Source organism: Drosophila takahashii, chromosome 2L (genome assembly GCF_030179915.1).
Source record: "Drosophila takahashii strain IR98-3 E-12201 chromosome 2L, DtakHiC1v2, whole genome shotgun sequence".
In the NCBI taxonomy this organism is placed as follows: Eukaryota; Metazoa; Arthropoda; class Insecta; order Diptera; family Drosophilidae; genus Drosophila; species Drosophila takahashii.
The window spans coordinates 38881584-38901259 of NC_091678.1; the positions used below are offsets into that span (position 1 = coordinate 38881584).

A 19676-nucleotide genomic window follows, 5' to 3' on the forward strand; every position below is an offset into this window, starting at 1 on the left:
CGCCTGAGGCGAATGGACAGGTAGAGAGAATAAATCGAAGCATCAGTCCGATGCTTGCAAAATTGTCAGATTCAGAACCAAGTTGGAGCTTTGAAAAAGTACTGGGAGAAATTGAGTTTGCAATAAATAATACAGTTCATAGAATGATTAACCAACATCCAAGTGTAATGTTATTCGGAGTTGGCCAAAGAGGTAGTTTAGTTGATTGCTCTAGAGACAATTTGCGAGAAGGACAAAAGGAAAGCAGAACAATTGAAAATATAAGAGAGAACGCTCACGAAAGAGAAGCTCAGTTACAAAACTATAATGAGACGACGAAAAACAGCAAACGGTTGAAGGCAACACAATATGAGAAGGAGATTATGTTGTAGTAAAGAATTTTGATTGTCACACAGGAGTTTCAAAGAAATTTGTTCCGAAGTTCAAAGGACCTTTTGAGATAGTCAAGTTGTTAGGAAATGATCGGTATGCTGTTAAAGACGTGGAGGGATTTCAGCAATCTAGAATTCCATACTCTGGCATTTGGGCGGCAGCTAATATGAAACCCTGGCTCGGTTGGTCAAAAAGCGAAGAAAATGAAAAGATAAATGATTGTGAAGAAAATGATGAGATAAACGATTGTGAAGAAAATGATGAGATAAACGATTGTGAAGAAAATGATGAGATAAACGATTGTGAAGAAAATGATGAGATAAATGATAGTGAAGAAAATAATAAAATAAATGAAAATAAAATAAGTGTAAAGGAAAATAAAGGCATTAGAAAAGACAAAGATAGTGATCGTAATAAATTAGTTAAAATTTACAATACTAGAAGCAAGACCAAAATAAAAGATCGTTAACTCAGATTTAGCTATACCAGGATCAGGGGATCCTTGTTGGTCAGGATGACCGAGTTGTGGCAGCCCCATACAAATATTTATACACTCATATATATATAGTACCTATAGTAGCCCTAAGCATAACTGTAAATATATATAGTACCTATAGTAGCCCTAAGCATAACTGTAAATATATACCGATAGTAGCCCTAAGCATCCCTGTAAATACACACACACATACACACGGCCTGTTATATATATGTATACACTCTGTTAAAGTTTCTAGCTGTTAAGAGAATGTTAGCAAAGGAGAGAATAAAAGAGCGAGAGTTAGTCTTGAAAGTGATCCCGACCTGAACTGTTTGACTGCTACAATATCAGAAGTGGGCGCGAACCCTCGTGCCATAAAAAACATTCACATCTCGACTAAAAGTGAACAAAAATTAAAATGGATCTGATCAACGCCAATGAATATACGTGCAACCAACAACGCGAGTGGTGTAGGGTTTTAAACCTTGTTACTCATGGAAATAAAAACACATTAGCTGCACGGCTGAACGAAGTTCCATTTCGTGGAAGATGCCCTGCCGTACAGCAACAACAACGTCAAAACGAAGCGGACAATGCGCAGAATGTTCTGGAAGCAGTTGATGAGGCAAACGTGGAAGCGGACGACGAAGCGAATGAACAAGAAGGAGAGTCAAACGACGAGCAAGAAGCTGCAGAATCAAACGAAGAGGCGGATGGCGAACGAGAAGAAGAAGAGTCAAATGAAGCGGCGAACGGCGAGCGAAAGAAAGGAAAATCGAACGAGAAGACAAACAGCGAGCAAAATAACGGAGAATCAAACGAAAAGATAAACGACGAGCAACAGAAAGAAAAAGCAAATGAGAAGATAAACGACGAGGCGGAAAAAGAAAAGACAGATATCGACAAGGAACTTAAAATTCTAAGTGACCAGAAGTTAATTTTGCAAAATGAAAACGATTTTCAACGAGCAAGAATGCAATTGATGGCCAGAGAGTTGGAGTTAATGAAGTTTGAAAAAGAGTTACTGCAGAGAGAGAATGATTTGTTGAGAGTGGCTGGTGGAGCGAGTTCACAAAAAATTTCAAATGATGATGAAATTTCGTTCCAAACTATAAAGGAAATGCTGCCGGACTTTGATGGACAAACGAGTGTTAGTGTGTGGCATGCACATGTAAACGTACTAAAATCTACGTATGCGTTGACTGAAAATAAACTTCGATCCCTTATATTCAGCAAATTAAAAGGTGATGCACAAGCTTGGGTGTACTCAAAACCAGAGTTCGCGAACGAAAAGATTGATACCCTTTTGCTGTCGATGGAAAAGGCGTTTCTTCCGAAGGAGAGTGCCATTATTTTGCGAAAGAAGTTTGAAGCGCGCAGATGGCAAACCAATGAATCGTTTTCGGCCTACTTCAACAGCAAAGTTTTACTGTCTAACGGACTTCAGATGTCAGAGCTCGAGTTGGTCGACTATATCATCCACGGCATACCAGATCGCCAAATTCGCACAAGTGCCAATATGATGTGCTTCAAAATGAAGGATGACCTTCTGTCGGCACTACGACACGTTAATTTAGTTGCTCCAAAAATCAAAGGAGCCACTAACAGCGGTGGAAAGGTCGAGAAGCAAGCTTTCTGGTGCTACAACTGTAATTGCTTGGGGCACATCGCCTCAGATTGCCGTAAGCCAAAACGAGAAGTTGGAGCCTGCTTTGTATGTGGAAAGATGGGTCACCTTGCCGCAGCTTGTGAGCAGAACAAGAAGACATCAGCCCCAGCTACTCGCAAGGACGATTACGTAAGATATTTAAAGATAGAAATAGAGGGTAGCGTTAATGAATCGTTTTTTGTAGAATGTCTACTAGACTCAGGTAGTCCAATCAGCTTTATCAAAAAATCGTATGTACCGGCTAGCGTAAACATGAAGCCAGCGCCTCCAGCTACATATATTGGTTTAAACTCCAGTAAACTTATAATTTTTGGAAAAATTTTTGTGTTAATTTCAATTTATAATAAAATAATAAGACTTGAAATGTTAGTTGTTCAGGATGATTCTATGAATGAAAGGGTAATATTGGGTAGAGATTTCTTAAATACGAGTGGCGCTTCCATTGTCTGGAATGAAAATCAGTTAAGCCTAACAAACGAAAGCACAAACGAGAGTACGAACGAGAGTACAAATATGAATGATTCAAATGATATGGATAAATCAGATTGTAGAAACGAATTCTTTGAGAAAATTTGTATGATTGAATATGAATCTAATGAAGAGAACGTAAATGTGGGGATAAACTTAAACATAAATGATAAGATTACTTTTGAAAATTTGTTTCGTAAATATTACACTGAAGCTGTTCGACCAGTAGTGCCGGAAACAAGGTGCGAAATGAAAATAACGATCACGGATGCCAAGCCATTTAGCTGCAGCCCCAGACGCCTTTCTTATGCTGAAAAGAATGAGTTGCAAAAGATTTTGGATGAGTATATTGCTAAAGGATACATCAGACCAAGCGAGTCTGAATTCGTGTCACCAATAGTGTTAGTGAAGAAGGCGTCGGGCGAACTTAGAATGTGTATTGATTTCAGAAAGTTAAATAAGTTAACAGCAAAAGACAGTTATCCCATCCCTTTGATAGATGACCTACTGGATCAAATGACAGATAAACAGTGGTTTACAAAGCTAGACTTAAAGAATAAAACCCATGTTTTTATGCAAGATGAGTCGGTGAAGTTTACTTCGTTTACAACACCTTTAGGCCAATTCGAGTTCCTAAGGATGCCATTTGGGCTAAAAAACGCGCCGTCTACGTTCCAGAGGTTTATAAATAAAATTTTTAGTGATCTGATAAGAGAAGCAAAGGTTATCGTGTACTTAGACGACATAATGATTGCGACAAAGGATATAAAGAGCCATATAGAAATCTTAAATGAAGTATTTGATAGACTAACTAGAAATAAATTGGAATTGAGGCTAAGTAAGTGCGAGTTTTTTCAAACGGAAATTAAATATCTAGGGTATACGGTTAATGGGTACGGCATCAAAGCAGATGGAAAGGGCATAGCGGCGGTTAAAAATTTTCCTGTTCCTTCAAAAACTAGTGAGGTACAAAGCTTTTTAGGACTTTGTTCATACTTTCGCAGGTTCATCAAAGATTTCTCTATAATTGCGAAACCATTATACGACGTGACGAAGAAAACGACAAATTTTCGGTTTGGGGAACTTGAGCTAAAAACGTTTGAAGTTCTGAAAGAAAAGTTAATAGATTCCCCTATACTTGCTTTGTACAACCCAGCGGATGAGACAGAGCTCCACTGCGACGCGAGTTCAATAGGTTTCGGTTCAATCTTGATGCAAAAGAAAAAAGATGGGCGGTTTCACCCGGTGTTTTATTTTTCCAAGCGCACTACGGACGCTGAGTCGAGGTATCACAGCTTCGAGCTGGAAACGCTAGCATTAATTTATTCACTCAAACGTTTTAGGGTATACCTTCACGGTAAAAGTTTTAAAATTGTCACCGATTGCAATTCTCTTACACTTACGTTGACGAAGAAGGAAATAAACCCCAGAATAGCACGATGGGCCTTAGAGCTGGAAAACTATGACTATATACTGGAACATAGATCTGGGGTAAGAATGCAACACGTTGATGCGCTCAGCAGATGCACTAATATAATGGTGGTAGATACAAATTCGTTCGAAGAAAATTTGATTATATGCCAGGGTAAGGATGAGAATATTCTTAAAATTAAAAAACTTCTAGAAGAGACTGAACACAAACTGTACGAAATGCGAAATGGAATTATTTATCGGAAATACCATGACTCTTTATTATTTTATGTTCCAAAAGATATGGAAACGCACGTACTCTTTAAATACCATAATGGACTCGGACATGTAGGTGTTGACAAAGTATTAGAAGTTGTTTTGAAAACATATTGGTTTCCAAAGTTAAAGGAAAAGATAGGACAACATATTAAAAATTGCTTAGAATGTATTGCTTTTACGGCGAAGGGCAAGCACGAAGGCTATTTACACAACATTCAGAAGCCAACAAAACCTTTTGAACAGTTACATATTGATCATCTAGGCCCAGTTACGACGAAAGATAAGAAATCAAGACATATTTTAGTAATTGTTGATAGCTGCACAAAGTTTGTAAGACTGTACTCTACGAAGACCACAAAGTCTACTGAAGCGATATCGGCGCTGGAAAACTACTGCAGATCATATAGTACCCCTAAATGTATAGTCTCTGATCGAGGATCTTGCTTCACCTCCTCAGAATTTTTCCAATTTTCTAAGGACTCGAAAAATAACTCATACACAAATAGCAACAGGATCGCCTGAGGCGAATGGACAGGTAGAGAGAATAAATCGAAGCATCAGTCCGATGCTTGCAAAATTGTCAGATTCAGAACCAAGTTGGAGCTTTGAAAAAGTACTGGGAGAAATTGAGTTTGCAATAAATAATACAGTTCATAGAATGATTAACCAACATCCAAGTGTAATGTTATTCGGAGTTGGCCAAAGAGGTAGTTTAGTTGATTGCCTTAGAGACAATTTGCGAGAAGGACAAAAGGAAAGCAGAACAATTGAAAATATAAGAGAGAACGCTCACGAAAGAGAAGCTCAGTTACAAAACTATAATGAGACGACGAAAAACAGCAAACGGTTGAAGGCAACACAATATGAGAAAGGAGATTATGTTGTAGTAAAGAATTTTGATTGTCACACAGGAGTTTCAAAGAAATTTGTTCCGAAGTTCAAAGGACCTTTTGAGATAGTCAAGTTGTTAGGAAATGATCGGTATGCTGTTAAAGACGTGGAGGGATTTCAGCAATCTAGAATTCCATACTCTGGCGTTTGGGCGGCAGCTAATATGAAACCCTGGCTCGGTTGGTCAAAAAGCGAAGAAAATGAAAAGATAAATGATTGTGAAGAAAATGATGAGATAAACGATTGTGAAGAAAATGATGAGATAAACGATTGTGAAGAAAATGATGAGATAAACGATTGTGAAGAAAATGATGAGATAAATGATAGTGAAGAAAATAATAAAATAAATGAAAATAAAATAAGTGTAAAGGAAAATAAAGGCATTAGAAAAGACAAAGATAGTGATCGTAATAAATTAGTTAAAGTTTACAATACTAGAAGCAAGACCAAAATAAAAGATCGTTAACTCAGATTTAGCTATACCAGGATCAGGGGATCCTTGTTGGTCAGGATGACCGAGTTGTGGCAGCCCCATACAAATATTTATACACTCATATATATATAGTACCTATAGTAGCCCTAAGCATAACTGTAAATATATATAGTACCTATAGTAGCCCTAAGCATAACTGTAAATATATACCGATAGTAGCCCTAAGCATCCCTGTAAATACACACACACATACACACGGCCTGTTATATATATGTATACACTCTGTTAAAGTTTCTAGCTGTTAAGAGAATGTTAGCAAAGGAGAGAATAAAAGAGCGAGAGTTAGTCTTGAAAGTGATCCCGACCTGAACTGTTTGACTGCTACAATATTAACTTAAATTGCCCTTTTCCCCTCCCCCTTCCCCCCTTCCCCACAGCACTACCCCTCCCCATCGACAGTTTTCTTTGCTGCTGCTCTCTCGGCCGTCGCTCTCTTGCCATCCGCTCTCTGGGTTTCGCTCTCTCGGCGGGCTCCCACAAAATGCAACGCAATAACTTAGGAAATCTAAATAAATTCGTTAAAAATACTTTAAAAAAATGTTAAAAACCTAAAAAATTAAACATTTGGGCCATAGAATAACCATTTACCAAAAAATCATCTCGATCGGAGCAGCGGTTTAGATTTTTTAAATCGAAAAGTTAATTTTAAATGTGGCCCCCAAATTATGGGGGATATCGAAATTTCTTTTAGATTTCTAATTAGGCCCTTTCAAGACCTAAAGTTCTGCAAAATCAAAATTTCGAAGTTTTAACCACTTTTGAAGTTAAGCTTAAGTAAATCTAATGATTCTTTGCTCTAAATATGGATATTAGAGCTGTTTGGGGCCACTGGGGGGACTTGTCGGACCTTAGTGGGCGCCTACGCCCCCAATGGAATACTGTGAAAAAATTTGGCTGCTCTAGCTCTTATGGTTTAGGCTGTGGTCGTATCCCCCTAAAATTCGGTCTTTCATTTTAGAATCTTTAGAGATTAATTGACCCTGAGCATAACTAAGCCCCCTGAGACAAAACCTGTATGCAAAAAAAAGAAGAGAGTAGTATAGAAAGAATAGATAAAAATGCACGTGAGTGGCGCCTGACACCTGTTGTTTGTGCAAACACAACAACAAATGTGGCTTGCCGACAGCGGTTAGGCGATTGCGATTAACCGCTTTTGCCTATCATCCTAGCTTCGTGCACTGCAATAAAAACAATTTAGCTTCCCATTTTTTCGTGGTCAGCAAAAATTTAAACATAAAATAATTGCTGCAATTCCAAAGCCATTTTGTTTTGTTTGAGAAAGCTAATTTTATTTCTTTAATTTGAATATTCCTCTTCGTTTTAACATCATCCGTGGTCAGGCAATACCGGTTGTTAGTAAACCATTAATGCCTGCAATTCTTATGCGTATGATGATAAAACGTATGGACTTCAAGTGGATGTGGATAGAGGGTATGCTAGTAGGGTTTTTTTCCCTCGCTCAAGTTTAGATCAAACCGTGGCCGGACGACCATACTTCCCAGTATTTTAGTCTCTCCGTTTCTTAAGCGACTGATCGAACTTTGAACGCGGTTGAAATTGGTTTGAGCTAGAAAACGAGATCAAACTCCATTTGTGGCTAAATCAACCAATAAATTGATTGATTTTTTTCAAAAGTGAGATCTGTTTTGCAACTCTGGCTAACATGAGTAATTGTGATGGTGAGCTACGTTACTTAACGTGGCCCTGAAGTTAGGCGCCATTTATAACAATAATGATTGGGATTTAGAAAATCGTAATTTCTACGCATTTCCTACTTCAGGCGAGATGTTGATTTGGGAGGGGTGCCGCAATTAGGGTGGTGTTCTTGCCACGCCCCCAAAGGTGCCTAAGTTCACTATTTCTACAAAAACTTGCGTGCAATGGACAAGCTACTTTTGGGTAAGAGGATCACTACTCATAAATAGCCACCAGTAAACGGTTTAAAGGATAGACAAAAAAAAGAACTCATTTGCAAAACAAGGATTTGCTGCCCCTCCGAACGTCCAAGCCTCTGGTGTTTTTAGGCCTGGTTTGCCCACCCAACCTATGGCTACCATAATCTGGGTTTAGCATTCCGCTTGTAAATAGTAGCCCCTTTGTTCGGGGGTCTCAGACGGCCATACTAGCTCGGGTCAATACTGGGTTATACATTATAAAGGTTTATTTACTCGCTAAATGACCTAACCACACAACATACATGTTAAAAATATAATAATACAAAAAGGAAGATATAATAATAAAGATATAATAAATATTTATTTAAATAAATAAATAGGACTGATTTCTTTAATTTAAGTTTAAAACGGGACTGAGCAAAATCTTTGGATGGCATTACATCGAACATACAAACGAACTATCAAACATGCAAACAAACATACGTTCGAACTTGATTGGAATTACCGGAAAAAAAAGGTTCGTGCTAAATTCAAATTTTTTATTCTTGATTTTAATTTATTCCGAGATCAAAAATTTTTTCCGTTTTGGATAAAAAAGGCTTAATTTTGTATATTTGGGATTACTTTGAGCCCGAGAAATTTATGTAATCCTGAAAAAGATTGTATTAATACTTTTTTATCCGAATCTGGAATAAAAATTTGTACTTTAAGTCTGAAAAGATATATGTCATCCTAAAACAAGAAAGGAAGCTAGCTTCGGCCAGCCGAAGCTTATATACCCTTGCAGATCATTCCTATTAATTCACAAATCGCAAAAATGTTCAATTTTCTAATATTTCTCATTAATTTTCCGATCGTTCCTATGACAGCTATATGATATAGTCGTCCGATTTTGATCAAATTGAAATTCGGAAATATTTAAAAAGAGTCATTTCCTTGAGTAGAAGATAATACAATAAAAACCAAAGAAGCTAGAATTTATTTCCTATTACTTTTCCATTAATTTTCCGATCGTTCCTATGGCAGCTATATGATATAGTCGTCCGATTTTGATAAAATTTAAATTGAAATTCGGAAATATTTAAAAAGAGTCATATTCTAGAGAAGAAGATAATACAATAAAAACCAAAGAAGCTAGAATTTATTTCCTATTACTTTTCCATTAATTTTCCGATCGTTCCTATGGCAGCTATATGATATAGTAGTCAGATTTTTTAAATAATTAATTCGAAATTCAGAAATATTTAAAAAATAACATCCCCAAAAGTAGAAGGTAATATTTCAAAAAACACCGAAGCTAGAATTTTTTAAAGTTTTTTTTTTTCCGATTGTTCCTATGGGAGCTATAAGATATAGTTGTCCGATCCGGTCGGCTCCGACATATATACTACCTGCAATAGAAAGAAGACTTTTGCGAAAGTTTCGTCCCGATAGCTCAAAAACTGAGAGACTAGTTTGCGTAGAAACAGACAGACGGACAGACGGACAGATGGACAGACGGACATGGCTAGATCGACTCGTCTTGTGATGCTGATCAAGAATATATATACTTTATGGGGTCGGAAACGTCTCCTTCACTGTGTTGCAAACTTCTGACTGAAATCATAATACCCTCTGCAAGGGTATAAAGATTAAATTATGACTTTTTTATCCGAACGGGATTAAATTCCGGGCTGTCAAATAAAATTCGATCCGACCTGTTGGTTGAAAAAGATATTTGTCAAAACTGTTCACAAACCTGCTTTATTTATAAACCAAATGATTTACAAAACACTACTACCACGTTTAATGTTTTTAGTCTAAAGGAGTAACGTTGTTTTTTTTCCAACAGATGGCACTGCATCGTACAGTAATAAAAACTAACTAATAAGGTAGCGCCATCTAAATGTGAAAATGTGTAAATTGGAAAACCTTAGCCAAAACTTTAATTTTCCGATAATTAAAGACCCCCAACTCATACCAACACTTATCGAACCAAACTGGTAACTTCTTGTGTAGACTGCTTTGACTTATACGTCAATAATTCAAAACGTTTAATAAATCAGTGCTATTTGAATTCAGTGTGTCCGAGAGTCAGTTAACTGTGTGGAAAGTGATCCGGTAATAGTGAGGCCAAGCTAAGTTTTGATGAACTGGAAGACGATACAACAATAATATCTTTATTAGCAGAAGAAGCATTACAGTGTTTATGAGGTAAAGTATACACATTTTCATGGGCAAAGCTCTTCAACATGTAAAGGCGTTGTTTTGTAAAATTAAAACCTTTTTTTGACTCTAATTTTTTATTTTCGTTTATAAATAGATTGTCAAGATTTAATTTGAAAATGCTGACTAACATGCGCAAATCCACGTAAAGGCCTTCAGGGATAAATTGCGCCTCACTCTTTTAAAAAAATAATGGAATGAAAAATAACACCAGTTTACAAAAAAAAATCGATGAAATATACCATGAATGAAACCTTTGTTTTCCGGTAAGGTACATCTTCCTGATTAAGAAAATGGCACTTAAATTTTTTTTATGGCTAAAATTTTTTTTAAAGTGTAAAAAACGTTTTTGACATTTTTTAATTTCTAACTTGAGTTGTGGTTAACCGATTTCAACCATAAATTACTCATTTTACAGGTAATAGTCTTGTTAGTTGACTGAGGGCCGGTTTCTCGAGTCCCTGTCAAAGTCCCTGATAGCTTTTGACATTTTTTAATTTCTAACTTGAGTTGTGGTTAACCGATTTCAACCATAAATTACTCATTTTACAGGTAATAGAATTCCCTCCAACTTTCTTATACTCTGCATTGAGTTCAGGAGCTACATTTCGTCAAAGTTGAAAAAGTTAGAAAAAATGCAAAAATGCTGGCATAAATGGCTTCGTTAAAAATACACGCCTAAAAACCGAAATTATTTTTATAACTTCTACTGGTAGAAGGTGCTTTGACAAGAAAAACAAGCTATTGATCATTACAAGCCACCAGCAAATTAATTTGATATGCATTTTTGAAGCTTGCGACAACGCACAGTGGTTGATTTCATAGGCCAAAAATAATAAAACAAAAATGAGAAATTGAGGTTTTTTTTTCTTAAAAATATTTCTTAACAGAGCAATTAATCGAACGGTTAATTTATTTTTGGTCACACTAATTCGTACGCGCTACGAATAGCGAGAGAAGTGAGACAAAAAAAGACGTGCACGTCACAGAGAACGCAGCCACCAAATAAGCTTCCACTAAAAAATAATTTTCTATAACTACATCGCGTCCAATCATCGGCATATAAAATGCATAATGAAACAAGAAAGGAAGCTAGCTTCGGCCAGCCGAAGCTTATATACCCTTGCAGATCATTCCTATTAATAAACAAATCGCAAAAATGTTCAATTTTCTAATATTTCTCATTAATTTTCCGATCGTTCCTATGGCAGCTATATGATATAGTCGTCCGATTTTGATCAAAATAAAATTAAAATTCGGAAATATTTAAAAAGAGTCATATCCTAGAGTAGAAGATAATACAATAAAAACCAAAGAAGCTAGAATTTATTTCCTATTACTTTTCCATTAATTTTCCGATCGTTCCTATGGCAGCTATATGATATAGTAGTCCGATTTTTTAAATAATTAATTCGAAATTCAGATATATTTAAAAAATAACATCCCCAAAAGTAGAAGGTAATATTTCAAAAAACACCGAAGCTAGAATTTTTTAAAGTTTTTTTTTTCCGATTGTTCCTATGGGAGCTATAAGATATAGTTGTCCGATCCGGTCGGCTCCGACATATATACTACCTGCAATAGAAAGAAGACTTTTGGGAAAGTTTCATCCCGATAGCTCAAAAACTGAGAGACTAGTTTGCGTAGAAACAGACAGACGGACAGACGGACAGACGGACGGACAGACGGACAGACGGACAGACGGACATGGCTAGATCGACTCGTCTTGTGATGCTGATCAAGAATATATATACTTTATGGGGTCGGAAACGTCTCCTTCACTGCGTTGCAAACTTCTGACTGAAATCATAATACCCTCTGCAAGGGTATAAAAAAAGGTACGTACTCTAAAACTGAGTAATTTTTATGTCATTATGTGTTGTGTTATTGTTTTAAAATTATTGTTTTATCAGTGACCTGGTAAGTGGTGTATTTTTTTGTATACATCGATTTCAGATAAAGAAAAAGTTGTGACCCCCGTCTTACCCTTTGATGAAACAAATTTTTAAATATTAATGAATGTTTTCTTAGTCTCTGTTGTGAATTTGAGCTGCAACTTTTTGCAACTTTCTGAGTTATACGCTCTTTTATATTCGTGCATATTTTGTGATTTTGTGTTCGTCATATTGGTTTGTGCTTTAATATCTTAATTGCTCAATTGTGAAGTTTTAAATTGAAGTTTTTAATTTTTTTCAAGCTAGTATATATTTGAACAACGTTTTTTTATTGATATTGTAAACCAATAAAAATAAAATATCTTTTATTAATAAGAGATTTCCTTACCCTAAAAGTATGCATTTAAATTTAAGTCTTAAAATGTTGTTTTTGAATATTTTCGGACTTTAACGTATGGTTTTTAAAATTTTTGTTTTCATTTTAATTATCTAAATGGGTCTATATGGCAGTACAAAAATTTTCAGCGCAATATTCCTACTGGAAGTATTTTTGGCCGCCTCTGCCATACTAGACCAACCACTGTGCAACGATGTTTTTTTGGCCGTTTACAGCTGTTAAAAAAATCGATATAAAATCGAGCTATTGATTGATTTTTTTGTTGATGGTCTTGTTAGTTGACTGAGGGCCGGTTTCTCGAGTCCCTGTCAAAGTCCCTGATAGCTATCTGTTCGAAAAACTTAAATACCAGATAAACTGTTCGTAAAAGCAAATCCGCTTTCTCGACTGCTTTAATTTATCTGAACGAGAAACAATTACAGAGTGCTGTTAACGCACAGAATTGTGCTGTGAAGCGCAAAAAATGGCGTGCTTCGTTTATTTCATCAGCTGTTTGGGTATAATTCAAAGGAAAAGTCAGCTGTGATTTTGTTTCTTCTTCATAGTTGGCTTTGGAAAATCAGCTGTCATTCTATCGAGCCGAAAACGCTTAACAGGGACTCCGAGTCCCTGTCAAAGTTAGCTCTCACATTGGTGCTCGAGAAAGCCAAAATGCCTTAGCAGGGACTTTATCTGTTCGAGAAATGTTAGCCGGCACTCGAGAAACCGGCCCTTAAAGATGTATCTTTAATTATAAGTCATTTTTGATTTTTTTCTCACTTTTACAACTTTGACGAAGTGTAGCTTCTAAACTAATGAATGGATCTCAATGAAATGTATTAGAAAGTTGGAAATCGGTTAAGCACAATTCAAGTTAGAAATTAAAAAAATGTCAAAAACGTTTTTTACACTTAAAAAAAATTTTATCCATAAAAAAAATTTAAGTGCCATTTTCTTAATCAGGAAGACGTACCTTACCGGAAAACAAAGGTTTCATTCATGGTATATTTCATCGATTTTTTTTTGTAAACTGGTGTAATTGACCAACAAATTTGTTTCAAGTACAACTCACCACCCCACATCCAAATCCTGGATCCACCACTGCTGCTTACAATTCTCAGCCCAATTCAAATCGAGTAACAATGGAAAGAGGAGTGAAAAAGTGACCCTTGCTGGCGCGGAGGAAAAATTATTTCTTCAGCTGACAACAATATTCAACTATCAAGACCGTATAGAGGAGATTATATCCAAAAACAACACATTTTCTGATAGTCAGAGCAAATAACACCTTCCTTATGGTTATATCCACAAAATGATATGTAGTTTAGAATCAAGTATATTTAATATTAAAATAAAAAAATTAATTAAAAACATAATTTTGTAAATTTTGTATCGGTTTTTGGGTTTTTGGGGATTTATTGGAATTTATATAATCTCGGCCGAGCTCAATTCAAGTACGTTTGGGATAAAAATTATCCCGTTTTTCGGGATTGAAACTATCCCGTTCGGGATTAAATTTAGTACGTTTGGGATAGAATCGATCTCGATTTAATCCCGGCCTACTCAATAACGATAAATTCAATCTATTTTGGCTTGCAAAACTACGGGATTACTTCAATCTTTTTTGGATCAATTTTAGCATATTCGGGCTTACCCTGTTTTCAATCCCGTTTCGCATTGATTCAATCCCGTTTGACTTGAATTTTTTTTCAGTGGCAAAATTGGGTTACATAATACGGGTGTATTTTCACTCACCACCAAAAACTGCAGATCCATCGAAGAAAGCGCTTTCCTGGACGACCTGTGGCTGAAAATTTGAACTAAAAAAAAACAAGGAAAATCGCACAATACTTCACTTTTTTTCTTTTTGGGGACATGGAAATCTTTCCTTTTTTTCCTTCTCTTTCAGAGAGGTTAGAAATTGGGGACAGCAACAACTACCACTTCGAACCACTTTTTTTTTCCACGCTTATTCCTTTTTCTCCTTTTGCATTTTCTTTCTTTTTTTTTGCTCTTTTCGGAATTTGCTGTGGCCCACGAAAAAAAAATTAACAAAAGTTAAACTTATCCACTAACAAAAAAAAAAATTATTTCATATTTAAAACTACTACCGCTGAACCGCTTCTCTTCTTGCGAAACTCTTTTCGCCACGCTTCTAGGCCAACGTTCGTATAGCCTTTGGCTATGCAGAACTCCTCCGGGAAAACTAACAGCAACGCGCGAGGGTCGCCGCTCTTTTTGGCCACTTTTCCGCCGGAAGACTGACTTTTCTTTGTCTTTGACTTCACCCACGCTACGCAACAACAACTGAGCGCTTACGAGCGCGGTTGCCCTGAGACTGTCTGCTTGATCCACCGGCTCGACGTTGGGCCTGATGATTAGACCTCAAGCCCTGTATTGACCTTTCTGTTTATGCTTATTCTTCTCAAACGGAAAGTCAATTAAACTTGACAAAACCCAAAAATAATTATTTTAGCGATCGCTGCTTTTGCTGGTTCAAAAATGGTTTGTATAAGCGCCAAGCCTGGTAAATGGGATGACTTTAGCAAGAATTTCTTACTAAAACCTGCACTCTTTCTTACATCCATGGACTCAGCGCTGGCAGCAAATTTTATCCGCTTTTCTCCCGATATTAATACTTTCGCCACTGGCTTTTCGCAAGGTATTCGCACTGACTTCTGATTATGCAACTTTGCTGCACATAGGAACTTATAGGAACTTATACCACTGATCTTTAAGAGGTGTGCAAAGGGAATGAGCGCTATGGACGCCTGACTTTTGGCGCTAACCCTTCTGAGGCCTTAGTACAGAGAGACATAGCCCCATAATAAGGTTGACATTTCACCCTGTTGCTCTCCTTCAACTCTTTATATTGCCCCTTCTTAGTTCCACCATTTTCACTTAGATGGCGCCCCTCTTTTAAAGAACTTTACCCTTCAGATACAAGCGTTACAACACCAGCAAGCGTTCGTGTCGTCGCTACAGCATTTGGACTCTTTGCTTATCCCACGTTTCTGCCTGCAGCCCCATTCAGATGAGCTAAAACTTCACGGCTTCAGCGATGCTTCAATAAGAGGGTGTCGGGAGCAGACAAATCTTTACAGCCAAATTAAAATGTAAACAATCGACTGTTATCTATTGCAATGCGATCACTGTAAACTCCAGCTGCCAGCATTAACTTCTCTCTCTTTTTTTTCTCTCTGTCTTGCTGTTGCTCTTTTTCTTTGTCGGACACATAATTTTTGTCACTCTGGTTGTTGCTCGTTGATCGGAAAAGAAATATATTGTCGTTGTCGATGCCCCGCAATTTAAAACCAAATGAATATATATTATAATCATTGAAATTACGAGTTATTATTGGAATAAATAAAGCTGCCTAAAAGCTGGCAGTGTCAACAGAGGGTATGGATGGATTCGACAACATTCTGAGACACTTTCTACGTTTGTCGCCAACCGGTTATCCGATATCCAAGAATTTCCGCCAGACTGTCACTGTAGGTTCGTTTCGACACGGCACAACCCAGCTGACATGATCTCCAGAGTATGCAACCTTTCAGAACTCGCCAACCCAACATGGTTCCACGGACCTACGTTTTTATCAAATCTGCCGACATTATTGCCGCCTAACGTACACGGAAATCTGGACATAGACGTCGTATCTTCAGAAAAACGCAAATCAGCATTCCTTGCCTCGACATCGCCTTCCAGAAATAGTGTCTTGGAAGCCCTCCACAACAAGGAATCACACCAGTCTGGCCTAAGACTCGTAGCTTGGATGCTCCGATTTTGCGGCCGATATCGGAAGACAAAACCCGTCACTACAGGGCCACTTTCCCTTCTGAAACTGCGACGGTCCATGTTTTGCGTCGCATTGAACCTACAACAGCGACATTTCATCGAGGAAATAACGCTTTTTCAAAAATTCTCGCCGGTTCGTAGCCATCTTAAATTCTTATCGCCCTTTTTGCAGATCACAGATCGATTCAACCTACTTTTCGTCGGAGGACGATTGGAACTCGCATCGATCCCAGACACTCACAAGCATCCCATAATGCTTCCCGCTAAGGATGTTGCTGTCATCAACTACGTACGTCATCTACACCTTCGGAACTACCACGCTGGCCCAAAGGTATTGGTGGGACTAATTCGGCTGGAGTTTTGGGTCGTAAATGCAAGAGATTGCGCTCGTCGTGTTGTACGCAACTGTGTCCATTGAGTGCGCTACAGGCCTAAGCTGCTGCAAAAACTTATGGCAGCCTCCCAGTCGAGAGACTTACCCTGTCAAGAACATTTGCTCGGTGTGGGATAGACTTCTGCGGGCCGGTTCATATCTATCTATGCGTTCGAGGAAAGGTGCCCGTTAACCCTCTAAGACGTAAGCCTGCCTGAAAGCACGTATTACGTTTTTGGCCTTAACAAATAAACTAGAAGCTTTTCAATCGTTTAAATAATTTTTGGCGGTTGATAAAAAGCACACGAAATTATGAGTATAAGCTTTGATAGCTTTCCGATGATTCTAACGGGACTTATTATTCGGTAAACACAAACCATCGGGGGTGTCACAGAAATTATTTCCAACCGAAATCCGTTAAAGTTCTTACGTGCATCAATGCAAAATCCAACCGTCTTCGGTTGGAAGAGATTTCTGTGACACCCCTGCATATGTTTTTTCGCGCGTAAAATTTGGTCTGCTGTATGTTGTGATTTGCGGTTCAAATAATAGTAAATATATAAAACATATCCGGCTTATAATTTTTTTCTTAAAAGGTAAGTTTATTTACTATTAAAATCAGGTGGAAAACTGAAAATATAAAAGACATGCGTTGTGAAAGCGAAATATCTATACGTGCCTTGAGGCACGTTTGGGGATCCAAGACAACTTTTGTTGCCAGCTGATAATATCACAATTGATTGCAATTGCAATTTATGTGTTTGTTTCTGTAGATGGAGTGATTTTATAAGCTGTATAAGCTGTCCGACTTGACAGATGAGCAGTTGCTCAAGATATTTGACTCAGTTCCGTCGGACGAGGAAGTGTTAAGCTCAAGTGACGACGAGGACGACGACTTTGATATAATGGAGGCTCTTAATACTGCATTAGAGGATGCTGAGACCATATCATTTATTGAGAGTAATGTTAAAAATGTCCCAAACAATGCACAGGAAGCTGAGACTTCCCAGAAAACTCCAAAAAGGCCGCGATCACCATTACCAAGTGCGCTTAACACAAACCGTTAATAGATTTAAGAATCACATCATTTACTTCGATAACACAGGTACACAGCCAAAAATTTCCACGAACCATTTCAAGTTTTCCATGATATTTGGGTGCTCCTGAGTAAAAGTCCCATACAAAATTATTTTCCATCACCTACAGGTTCCGCGGTATAGCTAAGAATACAAAAAACCGATGTTTGCCGACATTCTGAATTACGTGGCCTATATAATTGGACCAACCTTTATTATTTTCGGTAGGACCTACTCTCAATACATCAAGGCATTCCTAAAAAATAGTCCCCATTGTGAACCATTGCCCATGTCTTTGGAATTCGACGCCAAAGTTGAAAATCCCAAAATTGTAGAGATTTTTCTGATGGAAAAACAATTCTGAGGATTAAATCTTGAATGGAAGTAATTTTAACTATTCATTGTATCTATTGTTCATTGTATGCTTTAATTTCGGTTTAAAGCGTTTTCATGAGAACATTTTATTGGATTTCTTATACTAATAAAACCGATTTTTTTATTTCATTATCTACTCCTAAATGTTGTCAAATTTTGAATAAGTCATGGCAACCTCTAGAACTAAGAAACTAAAATACGTTCACTGAACATACACAGAGAAATGTAAATGTTTACTCCCATTCTGTAGGATGCCTTGACTTTTTTAAAATTTGACAACATTTAGGAGTAGATAATGAAATAAAAAAAACGGTTTTATTAGTATAATAAATCCAATAAAAAATATTCTCATGAAATCGCTTTAAAGCGAAATTAAAGCATACAATGAACAATAGATACATTGAATAGTTAAAATTACTTCCATTCAAGATTTAATCCTCAGAATTGTTTTTCCATCATGTTGGTCCAATTATATAGGCCACGTAATTCAAAATGTCGGCAAACATCGGTTTTTTGTATTCTTAGCTATACCGCGGAACCTGTAGGTGATGGAAAATAATTTTGTATGGGACTTTTACTCAGGAGCACCCAAATATCATGGAAAACTTGAAATGGTTCGTGGAAATTTCACAAAGTTTAATTTTGTGTTCCTGTGTAATTTTTATACATCTCTGCCTTTGATGGTTTATCTAAGAGCGATCGGTATTTATAGTCTTGGCACGGTGCGAGGAAACCGTATCCCCAATTGCAAGCTACCAAACGATATTACCATCAACAAATTGCCAAGGGGTTTTTCGACTGAGTACGTTGGGTCCTCATATGGTGTCGACATAACCAATGTACTCTGGAAAGACAGCAAGCCTGTTCGCTTTTTGTCCACCTATGTGGGTGTAAAGCCATTTGAAAAGACTAACCCTCGTGAAGGAACTGCAAAGGTAACTCGTTTTGATAGAAAAGCTAAACGACACATTTCAATTGATTGTCCCCAAATTTTCCATGAGTATAACGCTCACATGGGCGGCGTAGATCTCATGGACGGCATAATGGGACGCTATCATATCAGAGCAAAAACTCGGGATGCCGCAACATGAATTTTTTATCACCTAATTGATATGGCAGCCACCAACGCCTATATTATACACAGACGTATCCAAACAGAAAACGAAAGCCAAGACAAATTACTCGCACTCCCAGACTTTCGCGAAACACTAGCAGCAGGGCTGGTGACATATACAAAAAAAACTTACCGGGTCGTCCAATCAATACCAAAAATGCATTTTCACCGCGATGTGCAAGCCAGTCTCCATCCTCTCAGTCAGGACGAACAAGAAATTCCCCATTCATGCAGTCTCCACTCTCTCATCGACCTTTTCAGCATGAACTCAAACGTGGTAAAAAATCAAAACATCCAATATCGGACTTGCGGTTTGACCAGCTAAACCATTTCCCACATTGGTTGGATCGAAACAGTGGAAAAAGATGTTGCAAGCACTGTAAGATTTCACAAACGCAATGCATATGCACGCCTGCATGCCCGAAGCAGATTCGAGGCAATCAAAAAGTACTTGTCTCTACGTGATGAGAGCGAACGTATCAAAAAGGGTGCACAAGGCTACGATCCTT

The 19676-nt window shown here is 37.4% G+C and overlaps 1 protein-coding gene and 1 long non-coding RNA gene across 2 annotated transcripts; both read left to right on the forward strand.

The window, feature by feature from the left end:
• The first annotated feature begins 1268 nt into the window (after positions 1 to 1268).
• LOC138914937 (uncharacterized) lies at positions 1269 to 2815 on the forward strand. Its single transcript, XM_070219646.1, has 2 exons — positions 1269 to 2648; positions 2704 to 2815. The coding sequence occupies exons 1-2, from the start codon at positions 1269 to 1271 to the stop codon at positions 2713 to 2715; spliced, it is 1392 nt and encodes a 463-aa protein (XP_070075747.1). The 3' UTR covers positions 2716 to 2815.
• A 7172-nt stretch (positions 2816 to 9987) lies between these two features.
• Positions 9988 to 13742, forward strand: LOC138912010 (uncharacterized). Its single transcript, XR_011417644.1, has 3 exons — positions 9988 to 10148; positions 10258 to 10305; positions 13494 to 13742. It is a non-coding gene; the product is annotated as an uncharacterized lncRNA (long non-coding RNA).
• Positions 13743 to 19676: the final 5934 nt, after the last annotated feature.

Bases quoted from the DNA above. Each gene is read 5' to 3' on its own strand.
- LOC138914937 (XM_070219646.1), top strand. From the start codon at position 1,269: ATGGATCTGATCAACGCCAATGAATATACGTGCAACCAACAACGCGAG.